The sequence below is a fragment of the Scyliorhinus torazame genome, unplaced genomic scaffold (genome assembly GCF_047496885.1).
Source record: "Scyliorhinus torazame isolate Kashiwa2021f unplaced genomic scaffold, sScyTor2.1 scaffold_754, whole genome shotgun sequence".
NCBI classification, from domain to species: domain Eukaryota; kingdom Metazoa; phylum Chordata; class Chondrichthyes; order Carcharhiniformes; family Scyliorhinidae; genus Scyliorhinus; species Scyliorhinus torazame.
This window is the reverse complement of record NW_027308481.1, coordinates 2,501-21,407: the sequence shown is the minus strand read 5'-3', so window position 1 is coordinate 21,407 and position 18,907 is coordinate 2,501. Positions and strand designations below refer to the sequence as shown.

Below are 18,907 nucleotides of genomic sequence, written 5' to 3'. Positions count from 1 at the left end.
AGGAGGTTACAGAGATAGGGAGGGTTGTAGGGGACTGGACCGGGTTACAGAGATATGGAGGGGTGTAGGGGGCTGGAGGAGGTTACAGAGATAGGGAGGGTTGTAGGTGGGCTGGAGGAGGTTACAGAGATAGGGAGGGTCGGAGGGGGGCTGGAGGAGGTTACAGAGATAGGGAGGGGTGTAGGAAGCTGGAGGAGGTTACAGAGAAAGGGAGGGTTGTAGGGGGCTGAAGGAGGTTACAGAGATAGGGAGAGGTGTCGGGGGCTGGAGGAGGTTACAGAGAGAGGGAGGGTTGTAGGGGGTTGTAGGAGGTTACAGAGATAGGGAGGGGTGTAGGGGGCTGGAGGAGGTTACAGAGATAGGGAGGGGTGCAGGGGACTGGAGGAGGTTACAGAGATGGGGAGGGGTGTAGGGGGCTGGACCGGGTTACAGAGATAGGAAGGGGTGTAGGGGGCTGCAGGAGGTTACAGAGATAGGAAGGGTTGTAGGGGGCTGGAGCAAGTTACAGAGAAAGGGAGGGTTGTAGGGGGCTGGAGGAGGTTACAGAGATTGGGAGGGGTGTAGGGGGCTGGGGGAGGTTACAGAGATAGGGAGGGTTGTAGGGACTGGAGGAGGTTACAGAGATAGGGAGGGGTGTAGGGGGGCTGGAGGAGGATACAGAGATAGGGAGGAGTGTAGGGGGCTGGAGGAGGTTACAGAGATAGGGAGGGGTGTAGGGGGCTGGAGGAGGTTACAGAGATAGGGAGGGTTGTAGGGGGCTGGAGGAGGTTCCAGAGATAGGGAGGGGTGTAGGGGCTGGAGGAGGTTACAGTGATAGGGAGGGGTGTAGGGGGCTGGAGGAGGTTACAGAGATAGGGAGGGGTGTAGGGGGCTGGAGGAGGTTACAGAGATAGGGAGGTGTGTAAGGGGCTGGAGGAGGGTACAGAGATAGGGAGGGGTGTCGGGGACTGGAGGAGGTTACAGAGATAGGGAGGTGTGTAGGGGGCTGGAGGAGGTTACAGAGATAGGGAGGGGTGTAGGGGGCTGGAGAAGGTTACAGAGATAGGCAGGAGTGTAGGGGGCTGGAGGAGGTTACAGAGATAGGGAGGGGTGTAGGGGGCTGGACGGGGTTACAGAGATTGGGAGGGGTGTAGGGGGCTGGAGGAGGTTACAGAGATAGGGAGGGGTGTAGGGGGCTGGAGGAGGTTACAGAGATAGGGAGGGGTGTAGGGGGCTGGAGGAGGTTACAGAGATAGGGAGGGGTGCAGCGGGCAGGAGGAGGTTACAGAGATAGGGAGGGGTGCAGCGGGCAGGAGGAGGTTACAGAGATAGGGAGGGGTGCAGCGGGCAGGAGGAGGTTACAGAGATAGGGAGGGTTGTAGGGGACTGGACCGGGTTACAGAGATATGGAGGGGTGTAGGGGGCTGGAGGAGGTTACAGAGATAGGGAGGGTCGGAGGGAGGCTGGAGGAGGTTACAGAGATAGGGAGGGGTGTAGGGGGGCTGGAGGAGGTTACAGAGATAGGGAGGGGTGTAGGGGGGCAGGAGAAGGTTACAGAGATAGGGAGGGGTGTAGGGGGGCTGGAGGAGGTTACAGAGATAGGGAGGGGTGTAGGGGGCTGGAGGAGGTTACAGAGATAGGGAGGGGTGTAGGGGGCTGGAGGATGTTACAGAGATAGGGAGGGGTGTAGGGGGCTGGTGGAGGTTACAGAGATAGGGAGGGGTGTAGGGGACTGGAGGAGGTTACAGAGATAGGGAGGGGTGTAGGGGGCTGGAGGAGGTTACAGAGATAGGGAGGGTTGTCGGGAGCTGGAGGAGGTTACAGAAATAGGGAGGGGTGTAGGGACTTGAGGAGGTTACAGAGATAGGGAAGGTCGTAGGGGGGCTGGAGGAGGTTACAGAGATAGGGAGGGGTGTAGGGGGATGGAGGAGGTTACAGAGATAGGGAGGGGTGTAGGGGACTGGAGGAGGTTACAGAGATAGGGAGGGGTGTAGGGGGCTGGAGGAGGTTACAGAGATAGGGAGGGGTGTAGGGGGCTGGAGGAGGTTACAGAGATAGGGAGGGGTGTAGGGGCTGGAGGAGGTTACAGAGATAGGGAGGGGTGTAGGGGGCAGGAGGTTACAGAGATAGGGAGTGTCGTAGGGGGGCTGGAGGAGGTTACAGAGAGAGGGAGGGGTGTTGGGGACTGGACCGGGTTACAGAGATAGGGAAGGCCGTAGGGGGGCTGGATGAGGTTACAGAGATAGGGAGGGTCCTAGGGGGGCTGGAGGAGGTTACAGAGATAGGGAGGGTCGTAGGGGGGCTGGAGGAGGTAACAGAGATAGGGAGGGTCGTAGGGGGTTCAAAAAGGTTACAGAGATAGGGAGGGTTGTCGGGGGCTGGAGGAGGTTACAGAAATAGGGAGGGGTGTAGGGGGCTGGAGGAGGTTACAGAGATAGGGAGGGTCGTAGGAGGGCTGGAGGAGGTTACAGAGATAGGGAGGGGTGTAGGGGGCTGCAGGAGGTTACAGAGATAGGGAGGGGTGTAGGGGACTGGAGGAGGTTACAGAGATAGGGAGGGGTGTAGGGGGGTGGACCGGGTTACAGAGGTAGGGAGGGGTGTAGGGGGCTGGAGGAGGTTACAGAGAAAGGGAGGGGTGTCGGGGGCTGGAGGAGGTTACAGAGACTGGGAGGGTTGTCGGGTGCTGGAGGAGGTTACACAGATAGGGAGGGGTGTAGGGGGCTGGAGGAGGTTACAGAGATAGGGAGGGGTGTAGGGGCTGGAGGAGGTTACCGAGATAGGGAGAGGTGTAGGGGGCTGGAGGAGGTTACGGAGATAGGGAGAGGTGTAGGGGGCTGGAGGAGGTTACAGAGATAGGGAGGGGTGTAGGGGCTGGAGGAGGTTACAGAGATAGGGAGGGGTGTTGGGGGCTGGTGGAGGTTACAGAGATAGGGAGGGTGTAGGGGACTGGAGGAGGTTACAGAGATAGGGAGAGGTGTAGGGGGCTGGAGGGGGTTACAGAGATTGGGAGGGGTGTAGGGGGCTGGAGGAGGTTACAGAGATAGGGAGGTGTGTAAGGGGCTGGAGGAGGTTACAGAGATAGGGAGGGGTGTAGGGGCTGGAGGAGGTTACAGAGATAGGGAGGGGTGTCGGGGACTGGAGGAGGTTACAGAGATAGGGAGGGGTGTAGGGGGCTGGAGGAGGTTACAGAGATAGGGAGGGGTGTAGGGGGCTGCAGGAGGTTACAGAGATAGGGAGGGGTGTAGGGGACTGGAGGAGGTTACAGAGATAGGGAGGGGTGTAGGGGGCTGGAGGAGGTTACAGAGATAGGGAGGGGTGTAGGGGGACTGGAGGAGGTTACAGAGATAGGGAGGTGTGTAGGGGGCTGGAGGAGGTTACAGAGATAGGGAGGGGTGTAGGGGGCTGGAGAAGGTTACAGAGATAGGCAGGGGTGTAGGGGGCTGGAGGAGGTTACAGAGATAGGGAGGGGTGTAGGGGGCTGGACGGGGTTACAGAGATTGGGAGGGGTGTAGGGGGCTGGAGGAGGTTACAGAGATAGGGAGGGGTGTAGGGGGATGGAGGAGGTTACAGAGATAGGGAGGGGTGTAGGGGGATGGAGGAGGTTACAGAGATAGGGAGGTGTGTAGGGGGCTGGAGGAGGGTACAGAGATAGGGAGGGGTGTCGGGGACTGGAGGAGGTTACAGAGATAGTGAGGTGTGTAGGGGGCTGGAGGAGGTTACAGAGATAGGGAGGGGTGTAGGGGGCTGGAGGAGGTTACAGAGATAGGGAGGTGTGTAAGGGGCTGGAGGAGGGTACAGAGATAGGGAGGGGTGTCGGGGACTGGAGGAGGTTACAGAGATAGGGAGGTGTGTAGGGGGCTGGAGGAGGTTACAGAGATAGGGAGGGGTGTAGGGGGCTGGAGAAGGTTACAGAGATAGGCAGGAGTGTAGGGGGCTGGAGGAGGTTACAGAGATAGGGAGGGGTGTAGGGGGCTGGACGGGGTTACAGAGATTGGGAGGGGTGTAGGGGGCTGGAGGAGGTTACAGAGATAGGGAGGTGTGTAGGGGGCTGGAGGAGGGTACAGAGATAGGGAGGGGTGTCGGGGTTTGGAGGAGGTTACAGAGATACTGAGGTGTGTAGGGGGCTGGAGGAGGTTACAGAGATAGGGAGGGGTGTAGGGGGCTGGAGGAGGTTACAGAGATAGGGAGGTGTGTAGGGGACTGGAGGAGGTTACAGAGATAGGGAGGGGTGTAGGGGGCTGGAGGAGGTTACAGAGATAGGGAGGGGTGTAGGGGGCTGGAGGAGGTTACAGAGATAGGGAGGGGTGCAGCGGGCAGGAGGAGGTTACAGAGATAGGGAGGGTTGTAGGGGACTGGACCGGGTTACAGAGATATGGAGGGGCGTAGGGGGCTGGAGGAGGTTACAGAGATAGGGAGGGTTGTAGGGGGGCTGGAGGAGGTTACAGAGATAGGGAGGGTCGGAGGGGGGCTGGAGGAGGTTACAGAGATAGGGAGGGGTGTAGGGGGGCTGGAGGAGGTTACAGAGATAGGGAGGGGTGTAGGGGGGCAGGAGGAGGTTACAGAGATAGGGAGGTGTGTAGGGGGGCTGGAGGAGGTTACAGAGATAGGGAGGGGTGTAGGGGGGCTGGAGGAGGTTACAGAGATAGGGAGGGGTGTAGGGGGCTGGAGGAGGTTACAGAGATAGGGAGGGTGTAGGGGGCTGGAGGAGGTTACAGAGATAGGGAGGGTTGTAAGGGGCTGGAGGAGGTCACAGAGATAGGGAGGGGTGTAGGGGGCTGGAGGAGGTTACAGAGATAGGGAGGGGTGTAGAGTGCTGGAGGAGGTTACAGAGATAGGGAGGGGTGCAGGGGGCTGGAGGAGGTTACAAAGATAGGGAGTGGTGTAGGGGGGCTGGAGGTGGTTACAGAGATAGGGAGGGTTGTAGGGGGCTGGAGGAGGTTACAGAGATAGGGAGGGGTGTAGGGGGTTGGAGGAGGTTACAAAGATAGGGAGGGGTGTAGGGGGACTGGAGGAGGTTACAGAGATAGGGAGGGGTGTAGGGGACTGGAGGAGGTTACAAAGATAGGGAGGGGTGTAGGGGGACTGGAGGAGGTTACAGAGATAGGGAGGGTGTAGGGGGCTGGAGGAGGTTACAGAGATAGGGAGGGGTGTAGGGGACTGGAGGAGGTTACAGAGATAGGGAGGGTTGTACGGGGCTGGAGGAGGTTACAAAGATAGGGAGGGGTGTAGGGGGGCTGGAGGAGGTTACAGAGATAGGGAGGGGTGTAGGGGGGCTGGAGGAGGTTACAGAGATAGGGAGGGGTGTAGGGGGCTGGAGGAGGTTACAGAGATAGGGAGGAGTGTAGGGGGCAGGAGGAGGTTACAGAGATAGGGAGGGGTGTAGGGGGGCTGGACCGGGTTACAGAGATAGGGAGGGGTGTAGGGGGCTGGAGGAGGTTACAGAGATAGGGAGGGGTGTAGGGGGGCTGGACCGGGTTACAGAGATAGGGAGGGGTGTAGGGGGCTGGAGGAGGTTACAGAGATAGGGAGGGGTGTAGGGGGCTGGAGGAGGTTACAGAGATAGGGAGGGGTGTAGGGGGCTGGAGGAGGTTACAGAGATAGGGAGGGGTGTAGGGGCTGGAGGAGGTTACAGAGATAGGGAGGGGTGTAGGGGGCAGGAGGTTACAGAGATAGGGAGTGTCGTAGGGGGGCTGGAGGAGGTTACAGAGAGAGGGAGGAGTGTAGGGGGGCTGGAGGAGGTTACAGAGATAGGGAGGGGTGTTGGGGACTGGACCGGGTTACAGAGATAGGGAGGGGTCTGGGGGCTGGAGGAGGTTACAGAGATAGGGAGGGGTGTAGGGGGCAGGAGGTTACAGAGATAGGGAGTGTCGTAGGGGGGCTGGATGAGGTTACAGAGATAGGGAGGGTCCTAGGGGGGCTAGAGGAGGTTACAGAGATAGGGAGGGTCGTAGGGGGGCTGGAGGAGGTAACAGAGATAGGGAGGGTCGTAGGGGGTTCAAAGAGGTTACAGAGATAGGGAGGGGTGTAGGGGACTGGAGGAGGTTACAGAGATAGGGAGGGGTGTAGGGGGGTGGACCGGGTTACAGAGGTAGGGAGGGGTGTAGGGGGCTGGAGGAGGTTACAGAGAAAGGGAGGGTTGTAGGGGGCTGGAGGAGGTTACAGAGATAGGGAGGGTCGTAGGAGGGCTGGAGGAGGTTACAGAGATAGGGAGGGGTGTAGGGGGCTGCAGGAGGTTACAGAGATAGGGAGGGGTGTAGGGGACTGGAGGAGGTTACAGAGATAGGGAGGGGTGTAGGGGGGTGGACCGGGTTACAGAGGTAGGGAGGGGTGTAGGGGGCTGGAGGAGGTTACAGAGAAAGGGAGGGTTGTCGGGGGCTGGAGGAGGTTACAGAAATAGGGAGGGGTGTAGGGGGCTGGAGGAGGTTACAGAGATAGGGAGGGTCGTAGGAGGGCTGGAGGAGGTTACAGAGATAGGGAGGGGTGTAGGGGGCTGCAGGAGGTTACAGAGATAGGGAGGGGTGTAGGGGACTGGAGGAGGTTACAGAGATAGGGAGGGGTGTAGGGGGGTGGACCGGGTTACAGAGGTAGGGAGGGGTGTAGGGGGCTGGAGGAGGTTACAGAGAAAGGGAGGGTTGTAGGGGGCTGGAGGAGGTTACAGAGATAGGGAGGGTCGTAGGAGGGCTGGAGGAGGTTACAGAGATAGGGAGGGGTGTAGGGGGCTGCAGGAGGTTACAGAGATAGGGAGGGGTGTAGGGGACTGGAGGAGGTTACAGAGATAGGGAGGGGTGTAGGGGGGTGGACCGGGTTACAGAGGTAGGGAGGGGTGTAGGGGGCTGGAGGAGGTTACAGAGAAAGGGAGGGTTGTAGGGGGCTGGAGGAGGTTATAGAGATAGGGAGGGGTGTAGGGGGGCTGGACCAGGTTACAGAGATAGGGAGGGTCGTAGGGGGGCTGGAGGAGGTTACAGAAATAGGGAGGGGTGTAGGGACTGGAGGAGGTTACAGGGATAGGGAGGGTGTAGGGGGCTGGCGGAGGTTACAGAGATAGGGAGGGTTGTAGGGGGATGGAGGAGGTTACAGAGATAGGGAGGGTGTAGGGGGATGGAGGAGGTTACAGATGTAGGGAGGGTTTTAGGGACTGGAGGAGGTTACAGAGATAGGGAGGGGTGTAGGGGGCTGGAGGAGGTTACAGAGATAGGGAGGGGTGTAGGGGCTGGAGGAGGTTACCGAGATAGGGAGAGGTGTAGGGGGCTGGAGGAGGTTACGGAGATAGGGAGAGGTGTAGGGGGCTGGAGGAGGTTACAGAGATAGGGAGGTGTGTAGGGGGCTGGAGGAGGTTACAGAGATTGGGAGGGGTGTAGGGGGCTGGAGGAGGTTACAGAGATAGGGAGGTGTGTAGGGGGCTGGAGGAGGTTACAGAGATAGGGAGTGGTGTCGGGGACTGGAGGAGGTTACAGAGATAGGGAGAGGTGTAGGGGGCTGGAGGGGGTTACAGAGATTGGGAGGGGTGTAGGGGGCTGGAGGAGGTTACAGAGATAGGGAGGTGTGTAAGGGGCTGGAGGAGGGTACAGAGATAGGGAGGGGTGTCGGGGACTGGAGGAGGTTACAGAGATAGGGAGGTGTGTAGGGGGCTGGAGGAGGTTACAGAGATAGGGAGGGGTGTAGGGGGCTGGAGGAGGTTACAGAGATAGGGAGGGGTGTAGGGGGCTGGAGGAGGTTACAGAGATAGGCAGGGGTGTAGGGGGCTGGAGGAGGTTACAGAGATAGGGAGGGGTGTAGGGGGCTGGACGGGGTTACAGAGATTGGGAGGGGTGTAGGGGGCTGGAGGAGGTTACAGAGATAGGGAGGTGTGTAGGGGGCTGGAGGAGGGTACAGAGATAGGGAGGGGTGTCGGGGACTGGAGGAGGTTACAGAGATAGTGAGGTGTGTAGGGGGCTGGAGGAGGTTACAGAGATGGGGAGGGGTGTAGGGGGACTGGAGGAGGTTACAGAGATAGGGAGGGGTGTAGGGGGCTGGAGGAGGTTACAGAGATAGGGAGGTGTGTAAGGGGCTGGAGGAGGGTACAGAGATAGGGAGGGGTGTCGGGGACTGGAGGAGGTTACAGAGATAGGGAGGGGTGTAGGGACTGGAGGAGGTTACAGAGATAGGGAGGGGTGTAGGGGGCTGGAGGAGGTTACAGAGATAGGGAGGGGTGTAGGGGCTGTAGGAGGTTACAGAGATAGGGAGGGGTGTAGGGGGCTGGAGGAGGTTACAGAGATAGGGAGGGGTGTAGGGGGCTGGAGGAGGTTACAGAGATACTGAGGTGTGTAGGGGGCTGGAGGAGGTTACAGAGATAGGGAGGGGTGTAGGGGGCTGGAGGAGGTTACAGAGATAGGGAGGTGTGTAGGGGACTGGAGGAGGTTACAGAGATAGGGAGGGGTGTAGGGGGCTGGAGGAGGTTACAGAGATAGGGAGGGGTGTAGGGGGCTGGAGGAGGTTACAGAGATAGGGAGGGGTGCAGCGGGCAGGAGGAGGTTACAGAGATAGGGAGGGTTGTAGGGGACTGGACCGGGTTACAGAGATATGGAGGGGTGTAGGGGGCTGGAGGAGGTTACAGAGATAGGGAGGGTTGTAGGTGGGCTGGAGGAGGTTACAGAGATAGGGAGGGTCGGAGGGGGGCTGGAGGAGGTTACAGAGATAGGGAGGGGTGTAGGAAGCTGGAGGAGGTTACAGAGAAAGGGAGGGTTGTAGGGGGCTGAAGGAGGTTACAGAGATAGGGAGAGGTGTCGGGGGCTGGAGGAGGTTACAGAGAGAGGGAGGGTTGTAGGGGGTTGTAGGAGGTTACAGAGATAGGGAGGGGTGTAGGGGGCTGGAGGAGGTTACAGAGATAGGGAGGGGTGCAGGGGACTGGAGGAGGTTACAGAGATAGGGAGGGGTGTAGGGGGCTGGACCGGGTTACAGAGATAGGGAGGGGTGTAGGGGGCTGCAGGAGGTTACAGAGATAGGGAGGGTTGTAGGGGGCTGGAGGAAGTTACAGAGAAAGGGAGGGTTGTAAGGGGCTGGAGGAGGTTACAGAGATTGGGAGGGGTGTAGGGGGCTGGGGGAGGTTACAGAGATAGGGAGGGTTGTAGGGACTGGAGGAGGTTACAGAGATAGGGAGGGGTGTAGGGGGGCTGGAGGAGGATACAGAGATAGGGAGGAGTGTAGGGGGCTGGAGGAGGTTACAGAGATAGGGAGGGGTGTAGGGGGCTGGAGGAGGTTACAGAGATAGGGAGGGTTGTAGGGGGCTGGAGGAGGTTCCAGAGATAGGGAGGGGTGTAGGGGCTGGAGGAGGTTACAGTGATAGGGAGGGGTGTAGGGGGCTGGAGGAGGTTACAGAGATAGGGAGGGGTGTAGGGGGCTGGAGGAGGTTACAGAGATAGGGAGGTGTGTAAGGGGCTGGAGGAGGGTACAGAGATAGGGAGGGGTGTCGGGGACTGGAGGAGGTTACAGAGATAGGGAGGTGTGTAGGGGGCTGGAGGAGGTTACAGAGATAGGGAGGGGTGTAGGGGGCTGGAGAAGGTTACAGAGATAGGCAGGAGTGTAGGGGGCTGGAGGAGGTTACAGAGATAGGGAGGGGTGTAGGGGGCTGGACGGGGTTACAGAGATTGGGAGGGGTGTAGGGGGCTGGAGGAGGTTACAGAGATAGGGAGGGGTGTAGGGGGCTGGAGGAGGTTACAGAGATAGGGAGGGGTGTAGGGGGCTGGAGGAGGTTACAGAGATAGGGAGGGGTGCAGCGGGCAGGAGGAGGTTACAGAGATAGGGAGGGGTGCAGCGGGCAGGAGGAGGTTACAGAGATAGGGAGGGGTGCAGCGGGCAGGAGGAGGTTACAGAGATAGGGAGGGTTGTAGGGGACTGGACCGGGTTACAGAGATATGGAGGGGTGTAGGGGGCTGGAGGAGGTTACAGAGATAGGGAGGGTCGGAGGGGGGCTGGAGGAGGTTACAGAGATAGGGAGGGGTGTAGGGGGGCTGGAGGAGGTTACAGAGATAGGGAGGGGTGTAGGGGGGCAGGAGGAGGTTACAGAGATAGGGAGGGGTGTAGGGGGGCTGGAGGAGGTTACAGAGATAGGGAGGGGTGTAGGGGGGCTGGAGGAGGTTACAGAGATAGGGAGGGGTGTAGGGGGCTGGAGGAGGTTACAGAGATAGGGAGGGGTGTCGGGAGCTGGAGGAGGTTACAGAAATAGGGAGGGGTGTAGGGACTTGAGGAGGTTACAGAGATAGGGAAGGTCGTAGGGGGGCTGGAGGAGGTTACAGAGATAGGGAGGTGTGTAGGGGGCTGGAGGAGGTTACAGAGATAGGGAGGGGTGTAAGGGGCTGGAGGAGGTTACAGAGATAGGGAGGGTCGTAGGGGGTTCGAAGAGGTTACAGAGATAGGGAGGGGTGTAGGGGACTGGAGGAGGTTACAGAGATAGGGAGGGGTGTAGGGGGCTGGAGGAGGTTACAGAGATAGGGAGGGGTGTAGGGGGACTGGAGGAGGTTACAGAGATAGGGAGGGGTGTAGGGGGCTGGAGGAGGTTACAGAGATAGGGAGGGGTCGTAGGAGGGCTGGAGGAGGTTACAGAGAAAGGGAGGGTTGTAGGGGGCTGAAGGAGGTTACAGAGATAGGGAGAGGTGTCGGGGGCTGGAGGAGGTTACAGAGAGAGGGAGGGTTGTGGGGGGCTGGAGGAGGTTACAGAGATAGGGAGGGGTGCAGGGGACTGGAGGAGGTTACAGAGATAGGGAGGGGTGTAGGGGCTGGAGGAGGTTACAGAGATAGGGAGGGGTGTAGGGGGCTGGAGGAGGTTACAGAGATAGGGAGGGGTGTAGGGGCTGGAGGAGGTTACAGAGATAGGGAGGGGTGTAGGGGGCTGGAGGAGGTTACAGGATAGGGAGGGGTGCAGGGGACTGGAGGAGGTTACAGAGATAGGGAGGGGTGTAGGGGGCTGGACCGGGTTACAGAGATAGGGAGGGGTGTAGGGGGCTGCAGGCGGTTACAGAGATAGGGAGGGTTGTAGGGGGCTGGAGGAAGTTACAGAGAAAGGGAGGGTTGTAGGGGGCTGGAGGAGGTTACAGAGATTGGGAGGGGTGTAGGGGGCTGGGGGAGGTTACAGAGATAGGGAGGGTTGTAGGGACTGGAGGAGGTTACAGAGATAGGGAGGGGTGTAGGGGGGCTGGAGGAGGATACAGAGATAGGGAGGAGTGTAGGGGGCTGGAGGAGGTTACAGAGATAGGGAGGGGTGTAGGGGGCTGGAGGAGGTTACAGAGATAGGGAGGGTTGTAGGGGGCTGGAGGAGGTTATAGAGATAGGGGGGGGTGTAGGGGCTGGAGGAGGTTACAGTGATAGGGAGGGGTGTAGGGGGCTGGAGGAGGTTACAGAGATAGGGAGGGGTGTAGGGGGCTGGAGGAGGTTACAGAGATAGGGAGGTGTGTAGGGGGCTGGAGGAGGGTACAGAGATAGGGAGGGGTGTTGGGGACTGGAGGAGGTTACAGAGATAGTGAGGTGTGTAGGGGGCTGGAGGAGGTTACAGAGATAGGGAGGGGTTTAGGGGGCTGGAGGAGGTTACAGAGATAGGGAGGTGTGTAGGGGGCTGGAGGAGGTTACAGAGATAGGGAGGGGTGCAGGGGACTGGAGGAGGTTACAGAGATAGGGAGGGGTGTAGGGGGCTGGACCGGGTTACAGAGATAGGGAGGGGTGTAGGGGGCTGCAGGAGGTTACAGAGATAGGGAGGGTTGTAGGGGGCTGGAGGAGGTTACAGAGAAAGGGAGGGTTGTAGGGGGCTGGAGGAGGTTACAGAGATTGGGAGGGGTGTAGGGGGCTGGAGGAGGTTACAGAGATAGGGAGGGTTGTAGGGACTGGAGGAGGTTACAGAGATAAGGAGGGGTGTAGCGGGGCTGGAGGAGGATACAGAGATAGGGAGGGGTGTAGGGGGCTAAAGGAGGTTACAGAGATAGGGAGGGGTGTAGGGGGCTGTTGGAGGTTACAGAGATAGGGAGGGTTGTAGGGGTCTGGAGGAGGTTACAGAGATAGGGAGGGGTGTAGGGGTCTGGAGGAGGTTACAGTGATAGGGAGGGGTGTAGGGGGCTGGAGGAGGTTACAGTGATAGGGAGGGGTGTAGGGGGCTGGAGGAGGTTACAGAGATAGGGAGGTGTGTAGGGGGCTGGAGGAGGGTACAGAGATAGGGAGGGGTGTCGGGGACTGGAGGAGGTTACAGAGATAGTGAGGTGTGTAGGGGGCTGGAGGAGGTTACAGAGATAGGGAGGGGTGTAGGGGGCTGGAGGAGGTTACAGAGATAGGGAGGTGTGTAGGGGGCTGGAGGAGGTTACAGTGATAGGGAGGGGTGTAGGGGGCTGGAGAAGGTTACAGAGATAGGGAGGGGTGTAGGGGGCTGGAGGAGGTTACAGAGACAGGGAGGTGTGTAGGGGCTGGAGGAGGGTACAGAGATAGGGAGGGGTGTCGGGGACTGGAGTAGGTTACAGAGATAGTGAGGTGTGTAGGGGGCTGGAGGAGGTTACAGAGATAGGGAGGGGTGTAGGGGGCTGGAAGAGGTTACAGAGATAGGGAGGTGTGTAGGGGGCTGGAGGAGGTTACAGAGATAGGGAGGGGTGTAGGGGGCTGGAGGAGGTTACAGAGATAGGGAGGGGTGTAGGGGACTGGAGGAGGTTACAGAGATAGGGAGGGGTGTAGGGGGCTGGAGGAGGTTACAGAGATACGGAGGGGTGTAGCGGGCAGGAGGAGGTTACAGAGATAGGGAGGGTTGTAGGGGCGCTGGACCGGGTTACAGAGATATGGAGGGTGTATGGGGCTGGAGGAGGTTACAGAGATAGGGAGGGGTGTAGGGGGGCAGGAGGAGGTTACAGAGATAGGGAGGGTCGTAGGGGGGCTGGAGGAGGTTACAGAGATAGGGAGGGTCGTAGGGTGGCTGGAGGAGGTTACAGAGATAGGGAGGGGTGTAGGGGGGCTGGAGGAGGTTACAGAGATAGGGAGGGGTGTTGGGGACTGGAGGAGGTTACAGAGATAGGGAGGGGTGCAGCGGGCAGGAGGAGGTTACAGAGATAGGGAGGGTTGTAGGGGACTGGACCGGGTTACAGAGATATGGAGGGGTGTAGGGGGCTGGAGGAGGTTACAGAGATAGGGAGGGTTGTAGGGGGGCTGGAGGAGGTTACAGAGATAGGGAGGGTCGGAGGGGGGCTGGAGGAGGTTACAGAGATAGGGAGGGGTGTAGGGGGGCTGGAGGAGGTTACAGAGATAGGGAGGGGTGTAGGGGGGCAGGAGGAGGTTACAGAGATAGGGAGGGGTGTAGGGGGGCTGGAGGAGGTTACAGAGATAGGGAGGGGTGTAGGGGGGCTGGAGGAGGTTACAGAGATAGGGAGGGGTGTAGGGGGCTGGAGGAGGTTACAGAGATAGGGAGGGTCGTAGGGGGGCTGGAGGAGGTTACAGAGATAGGGAGGGTCGTAGGGGGGCTGGAGGAGGTTACAGAAATAGGGAGGGGTGTCGGGGGCTGAAGGAGGTTACAGAGATAGGGAGGGTTGTAGGGGGCTGGAGGAGGTTACAGGGATAGGGAGGGGTGTCGGGGGCTGGAGGAGGTTACAGAGATAGGGTGGGGTGTAGGGGCTGGAGGAGGTTACAGAGATAGGGAGGGTTGTCGGGAGCTGGAGGAGGTTACAGAAATAGGGAGGGGTGTAGGGACTGGAGGAGGTTACAGAGATAGGGAAGGTCGTAGGGGGGCTGGAGGAGGTTACAGAGAAAGGGAGGGTTGTAGGGGGCTGAAGGAGGTTACAGAGATAGGGAGAGTTGTCGGGGGCTGGAGGAGGTTACAGAAATAGGGAGGGGTGTCGGGGGCTGAAGGAGGTTACAGAGATAGGGTGGGGTGTAGGGGCTGGAGGAGGTTACAGAGATAGGGAGGGTTGTCGGGAGCTGGAGGAGGTTACAGAAATAGGGAGGGGTGTAGGGACTGGAGGAGGTTACAGAGATAGGGAAGGTCGTAGGGGGGCTGGAGGAGGTTACAGAGAAAGGGAGGGTTGTAGGGGGCTGAAGGAGGTTACAGAGATAGGGAGAGTTGTCGGGGGCTGGAGGAGGTTACAGAAATAGGGAGGGGTGTCGGGGGCTGAAGGAGGTTCCAGAGATAGGGAGGGTCGTAGGAGGGCTGGAGGAGGTTACAGAGAAAGGGAGGGTTGTAGGGGGCTGAAGGAGGTTACAGAGATAGGGAGAGGTGTCGGGGGCTGGAGGAGGTTACAGAGATAGGGAGGGGTGCAGGGGACTGGAGGAGGTTACAGAGATAGGGAGGGGTGTAGGGGGCTGGACCGGGTTACAGAGATAGGGAGGGGTGTAGGGGGCTGCAGGAGGTTACAGAGATAGGGAGGGTTGTAGGGGGCTGGAGGAAGTTACAGAGAAAGGGAGGTGTTGTAGGGGGCTGGAGGAGGTTACAGAGATTGGGAGGGATGTAGGGGGCTGGAGAAGGTTACAGAGATAGGGAGGGGTGTAGGGGGCTGGAGGAGGTTACAGAGACAGGGAGGTGTGTAGGGGCTGGAGGAGGGTACAGAGATAGGGAGGGGTGTCGGGGACTGGAGGAGGTTACAGAGATAGTGAGGTGTGTAGGGAGCTGGAGGAGGTTACAGAGATAGGGAGGGGTGTAGGGGGCTGGAGGAGGTTACAGAGATAGGGAGGTGTGTAGGGGCTGGAGGAGGTTACAGAGATAGGGAGGGGTGTAGGGGGCTGGAGGAGGTTACAGAGATAGGGAGGGGTGTAGGGGACTGGAGGAGGTTACAGAGATAGGGAGGGGTGTAGGGGGCTGGAGGAGGTTACAGAGATACGGAGGGGTGTAGCGGGCAGGAGGAGGTTACAGAGATAGGGAGGGTTGTAGGGGCGCTGGACCGGGTTACAGAGATATGGAGGGTGTATGGGGCTGGAGGAGGTTACAGAGATAGGGAGGGGTGTAGGGGGGCAGGAGGAGGTTACAGAGATAGGGAGGGTCGTAGGGGGGCTGGAGGAGGTTACAGAGATAGGGAGGGTCGTAGGGTGGCTGGAGGAGGTTACAGAGATAGGGAGGGGTGTAGGGGGGCTGGAGGAGGTTACAGAGATAGGGAGGGGTGTTGGGGACTGGAGGAGGTTACAGAGATAGGGAGGGGTGTAGGGGCTGGAGGAGGTTACAGAGATAGGGAGGGGTGTAGGGGGGCAGGAGGAGGTTACAGAGATAGGGAGGGTTGTAGGGGGGCAGGAGGAGGTTACAGAGATAGGGAGGGGTGTAGGGGGCAGGAGGAGGTTATAGAGATAGGGAGGGGTGTAGGGGACTGGAGGAGGTTACAGAGATAGGGAGGGGTGTAGGGGGGCTGGAGGAGGTTACAGAGATAGGGAGGGGTGTTGGGGACTGGAGGAGGTTACAGAGATAGGGAGGGGTGTAGGAGCTGGAGGAGGTTACAGAGATAGGGAGGGGTGTAGGGGGGCAGGAGGATGTTACAGAGATAGGGAGGTTCGTAGGGGGGCTGGAGGAGGTTACAGAGATAGGGAGGGTTGTAGGGACTGGAGGAGGTTACAGAGATAGGGAGGGGTGTAGGGGGCTGGAGGAGGTTACAGAGATAGGGAGGGTTTAGGGGGCTGGAGGAGGTTACAGAGATAGGGAGGGGTGTAGGAGCTGGAGGAGGTTACAGTGATAGGGAGGGGTGTAGGGGGCTGGAGGAGGTTACACAGATAGGGAGGGGTGTAGGGGACTGGAGGAGGTTACAGAGATAGGGAGGGGTGTAGGGGCTGGAGGAGGTTACAGAGATAGGGAGGGGTGTCGGGGGCTGGAGGAGGTTAGAGATAGGGAGGGGTGTCGGGGCTGGAGGAAGTTACAGAGATAGGGAGGGTTGTAGGGGGCTGGAGGAGGTTACAGAGATAGGGAGGGGTGTAGGGGGCTGGAGGAGGTTACAGAGATAGGGAGGGGTGTAGGGGCTGGAGGAGGTTACAGAGATAGGGAGGGTTGTAGGGGCTGGAGGAGGTTACAGAGATAGGGAGGGTGTAGGCGGACTGGAGGAGATTACAGTGATAGGGAGGGTGTAGGGGCTGGATGAGGTTACAGAGATAGGGAGGGGTGTAGGGGGCTGGAGGAGGTTACAGAGATAGGGAGGGTTGTAGGGGACTGGAGGAGATAACAGTGATAGGGAGGGTGTAGGGGCTGGAGGAGGTTACAGAGATAGGGAGGGTTGTAGGGGGCTGGAGGAGGTTACAGAGATAGGGAGGGTTGTAGGGGACTGGAGGAGGTTACAGAGATAGGGAGGGGTGTAGGGGGCTGGAGGAGGTTACAGAGATAGGGAGGGGTGTAGGGGCTGGAGGAGGTTACAGAGATAGGGAGGGTTGTAGGGGGCTGGAGGAGGTTACAGAGATAGGGAGGGGTGTAGGGGGCTGGAGGAGGTTACAGAGATAGGGAGGGGTGTCGGGGCTGGAGGAGGTTACAGAGATTGGGAGGGGTGTAGGAGGCTGGAGGAGGTTACAGAGATAGGGAGGGGTGTAGGGGTCTGGAGGAGGTTACAGAGATAGGGAGGGGTGTAGGGAGCTGGAGGAGGTTACAGAGATTGGGAGGGGTGTAGGGGACTGGAGGAGGTTACAGAGATAGGGAGGGGTGTAGGGGCTGGAGAAGGTTCCAGAGATTGGGAGGGGTGTAGGGGCTGGAGGAGGTTACAGAGATTGGGAGGGGTGTAGGGGGCTGGAGGAGGTTACAGAGATAGGGAGGGTTGTAGGGGGCTGGAGGAGGTTACAGAGATAGGGAGGGGTGTAGGGGCTGGAGGAGGTTACAGAGATAGGGAGGGGTGTAGGGGGCTGGAGGAGGTTACAGAGATAGGGAGGGGTGTAGGGGCTGGAGGAGGTTACAGAGATAGGGAGGGTTGTAGGGGCTGGAGGGGGTTACAGAGATAGGGAGGGGTGTAGGGGGCTGGAGGGAGGTTACAGAGATAGGACGGGTTGTAGGGGCTGGAGGGGGTTACAGAGATAGGGAGGGGTGTAGGGGGCTGGAGGGAGGTTACAGAGATAGGGAGGGTGTAGGGGACTGGAGGAGGTTACAGAGATAGGGAGTGGTGTAGGGGGCTGGAGGAGGTTACAGAGATAGGGAGGGATGTAGGGGCTGGAGGAGGTTACAGAGATAGGGAGGGGTGTAGGGGGCTGGAGGGAGGTTACAGAGATAGGGAGGGGTGTAGGGGGCTGGAGGGAGGTCCTCTACATTTATTTGTCCATTGCTGTTGATTTAGCGATGTGGTCCTGTGACCCCCGAATGGCTGCGGTAGTGGGTGTCTTGTCAAGTAGTCAGTGCCAGAGCCTGCTCCCTCTACCCCTTCCCCTCGCTCGGCGCTGCACTGATGTCTCTCTCGTTCCCATCTCAGACGAAGCCGGTCGCGTTTGCTGTACGGACCAATGTGACGTACTGCGGTCCACTCGATGAGGACTCGCCCGTTCAAGGAGCCGCCATCTCCTTTGACGCGAAGGACTTCCTGCATATAAAAGAGGTGAGAACAGGAACGCGTTTCCCAGACCCCTTCCCGTTCACTCCCACTGTACACAATCCCAATGGACCCAAACCCCTTCCCGTTCACTCCCACTGTGCACAATCCCAATGGACCCAAACCCCTTCCCGTTCACTCCCAGTCTACACAATCCCAATGGACCGAAACCCCTTCCCGTTCACTCCCACTGTACACAATCCCAATGGACCCAAACCCCTTCCCGTTCACTCCCAGTCTACACAATCCCAATGGACCCAAACCCCTTCCCGTTCACTCCCACTCTACACAATCCCAATGGACCCAAACCCCTTCCCGTTCACTCCCACTCTACACAATCCCAATGGACCCAAACCCCTTCCCGTTCACTCCCACTCTACACAATCCCAATGGACCCAAACCCCTTCCCGTTCACTCCCACTGTACACAATCCCAATGGACACAAACCCCTTCCCGTTCACCCCCACTCTACACAATCCCAATGGACCCAAACCCCTTCCCGTTCACTCCCACTGTACACAATCCCAATGGACCCAAACCCCTTCCTGTTCACCCCCACTCTACACAATCCCAATGGACCCAAACCCCTTCCCGTTCACTCCCACTCTACACAATCCCAATGGACCCAAACCCCTTCCTGTTCACCCCCACTGTACACAATCCCAATGGACACAAACCCCTTCCCGTTCACTCCCACTCTACACAATCCCAATGGACCCAAACCCCTTCCCATTCACTCCCACTCTACACAATCCCAATGGACCCAAACCCCTTCCTGTTCACCCCCACTCTACACAATCCCAATGGACCCAACCCCCTTCCCGTTCACTCCCACTCTACACAATCCCAATGGACCCAAACCCCTTCCCGTTCACTCCCACTCGACACAATCCCAATGGACCCAAACCCCTTCCCGTTCACTCCCACTCTACACAATCCCAATGGACCCAAACCCCTTCCCGTTCACTCCCACTGTGCACAATCCCAATGGACCCAAACCCCTTCCCGTTCACTCCCACTCTACACAATCCCAATGGACCCAAACCCCTTCCCGTTCACTCCCACTGTGCACAATCCCAATGGACCCAAACCCCTTCCCGTTCACTCCCACTCTACACAATCCCAATGGACCCAAACCCCTTCCCGTTCACTCCCACTGTGCACAATCCCAATGGACCCAAACCCCTTCCCATTCACTCCCACTCTACACAATCCCAATGGACCCAAACCCCTTCCCGTTCACTCCCACTGTACACAATCCCAATGGACCCAGACCCCTTCCCGTTCACTCCCACTCTACACAATCCCAATGGACCCAAACCCCTTCCCGTTCACTCCCACTGTACACAATCCCAATGGACCAAAACCCCTTCCCTTTCACTCCCACTCTCCACAATCCCAATGGACCCAAACCCATTCCCGTTCACTCCCACTCTACACAATCCCAATGGACCCAAACCCCTTCC

General features: G+C 58.9%; 1 protein-coding gene across 1 annotated transcript in view; it reads left to right on the top strand.

The window, feature by feature from the left end:
* The window catches only part of LOC140406650 (voltage-dependent L-type calcium channel subunit beta-4-like), a gene marked incomplete at both ends in the record, with an annotated part of 40,283 nt that overhangs the window by 20,150 nt on the left and 1,226 nt on the right, over positions 1-18,907 (top strand). Inside the window, one exon of the mRNA XM_072494653.1 lies at positions 17,325-17,447. Coding sequence (XP_072350754.1) covers positions 17,325-17,447 — 123 coding nt within the window. The remainder of the gene's footprint in view (positions 1-17,324; positions 17,448-18,907) is intronic.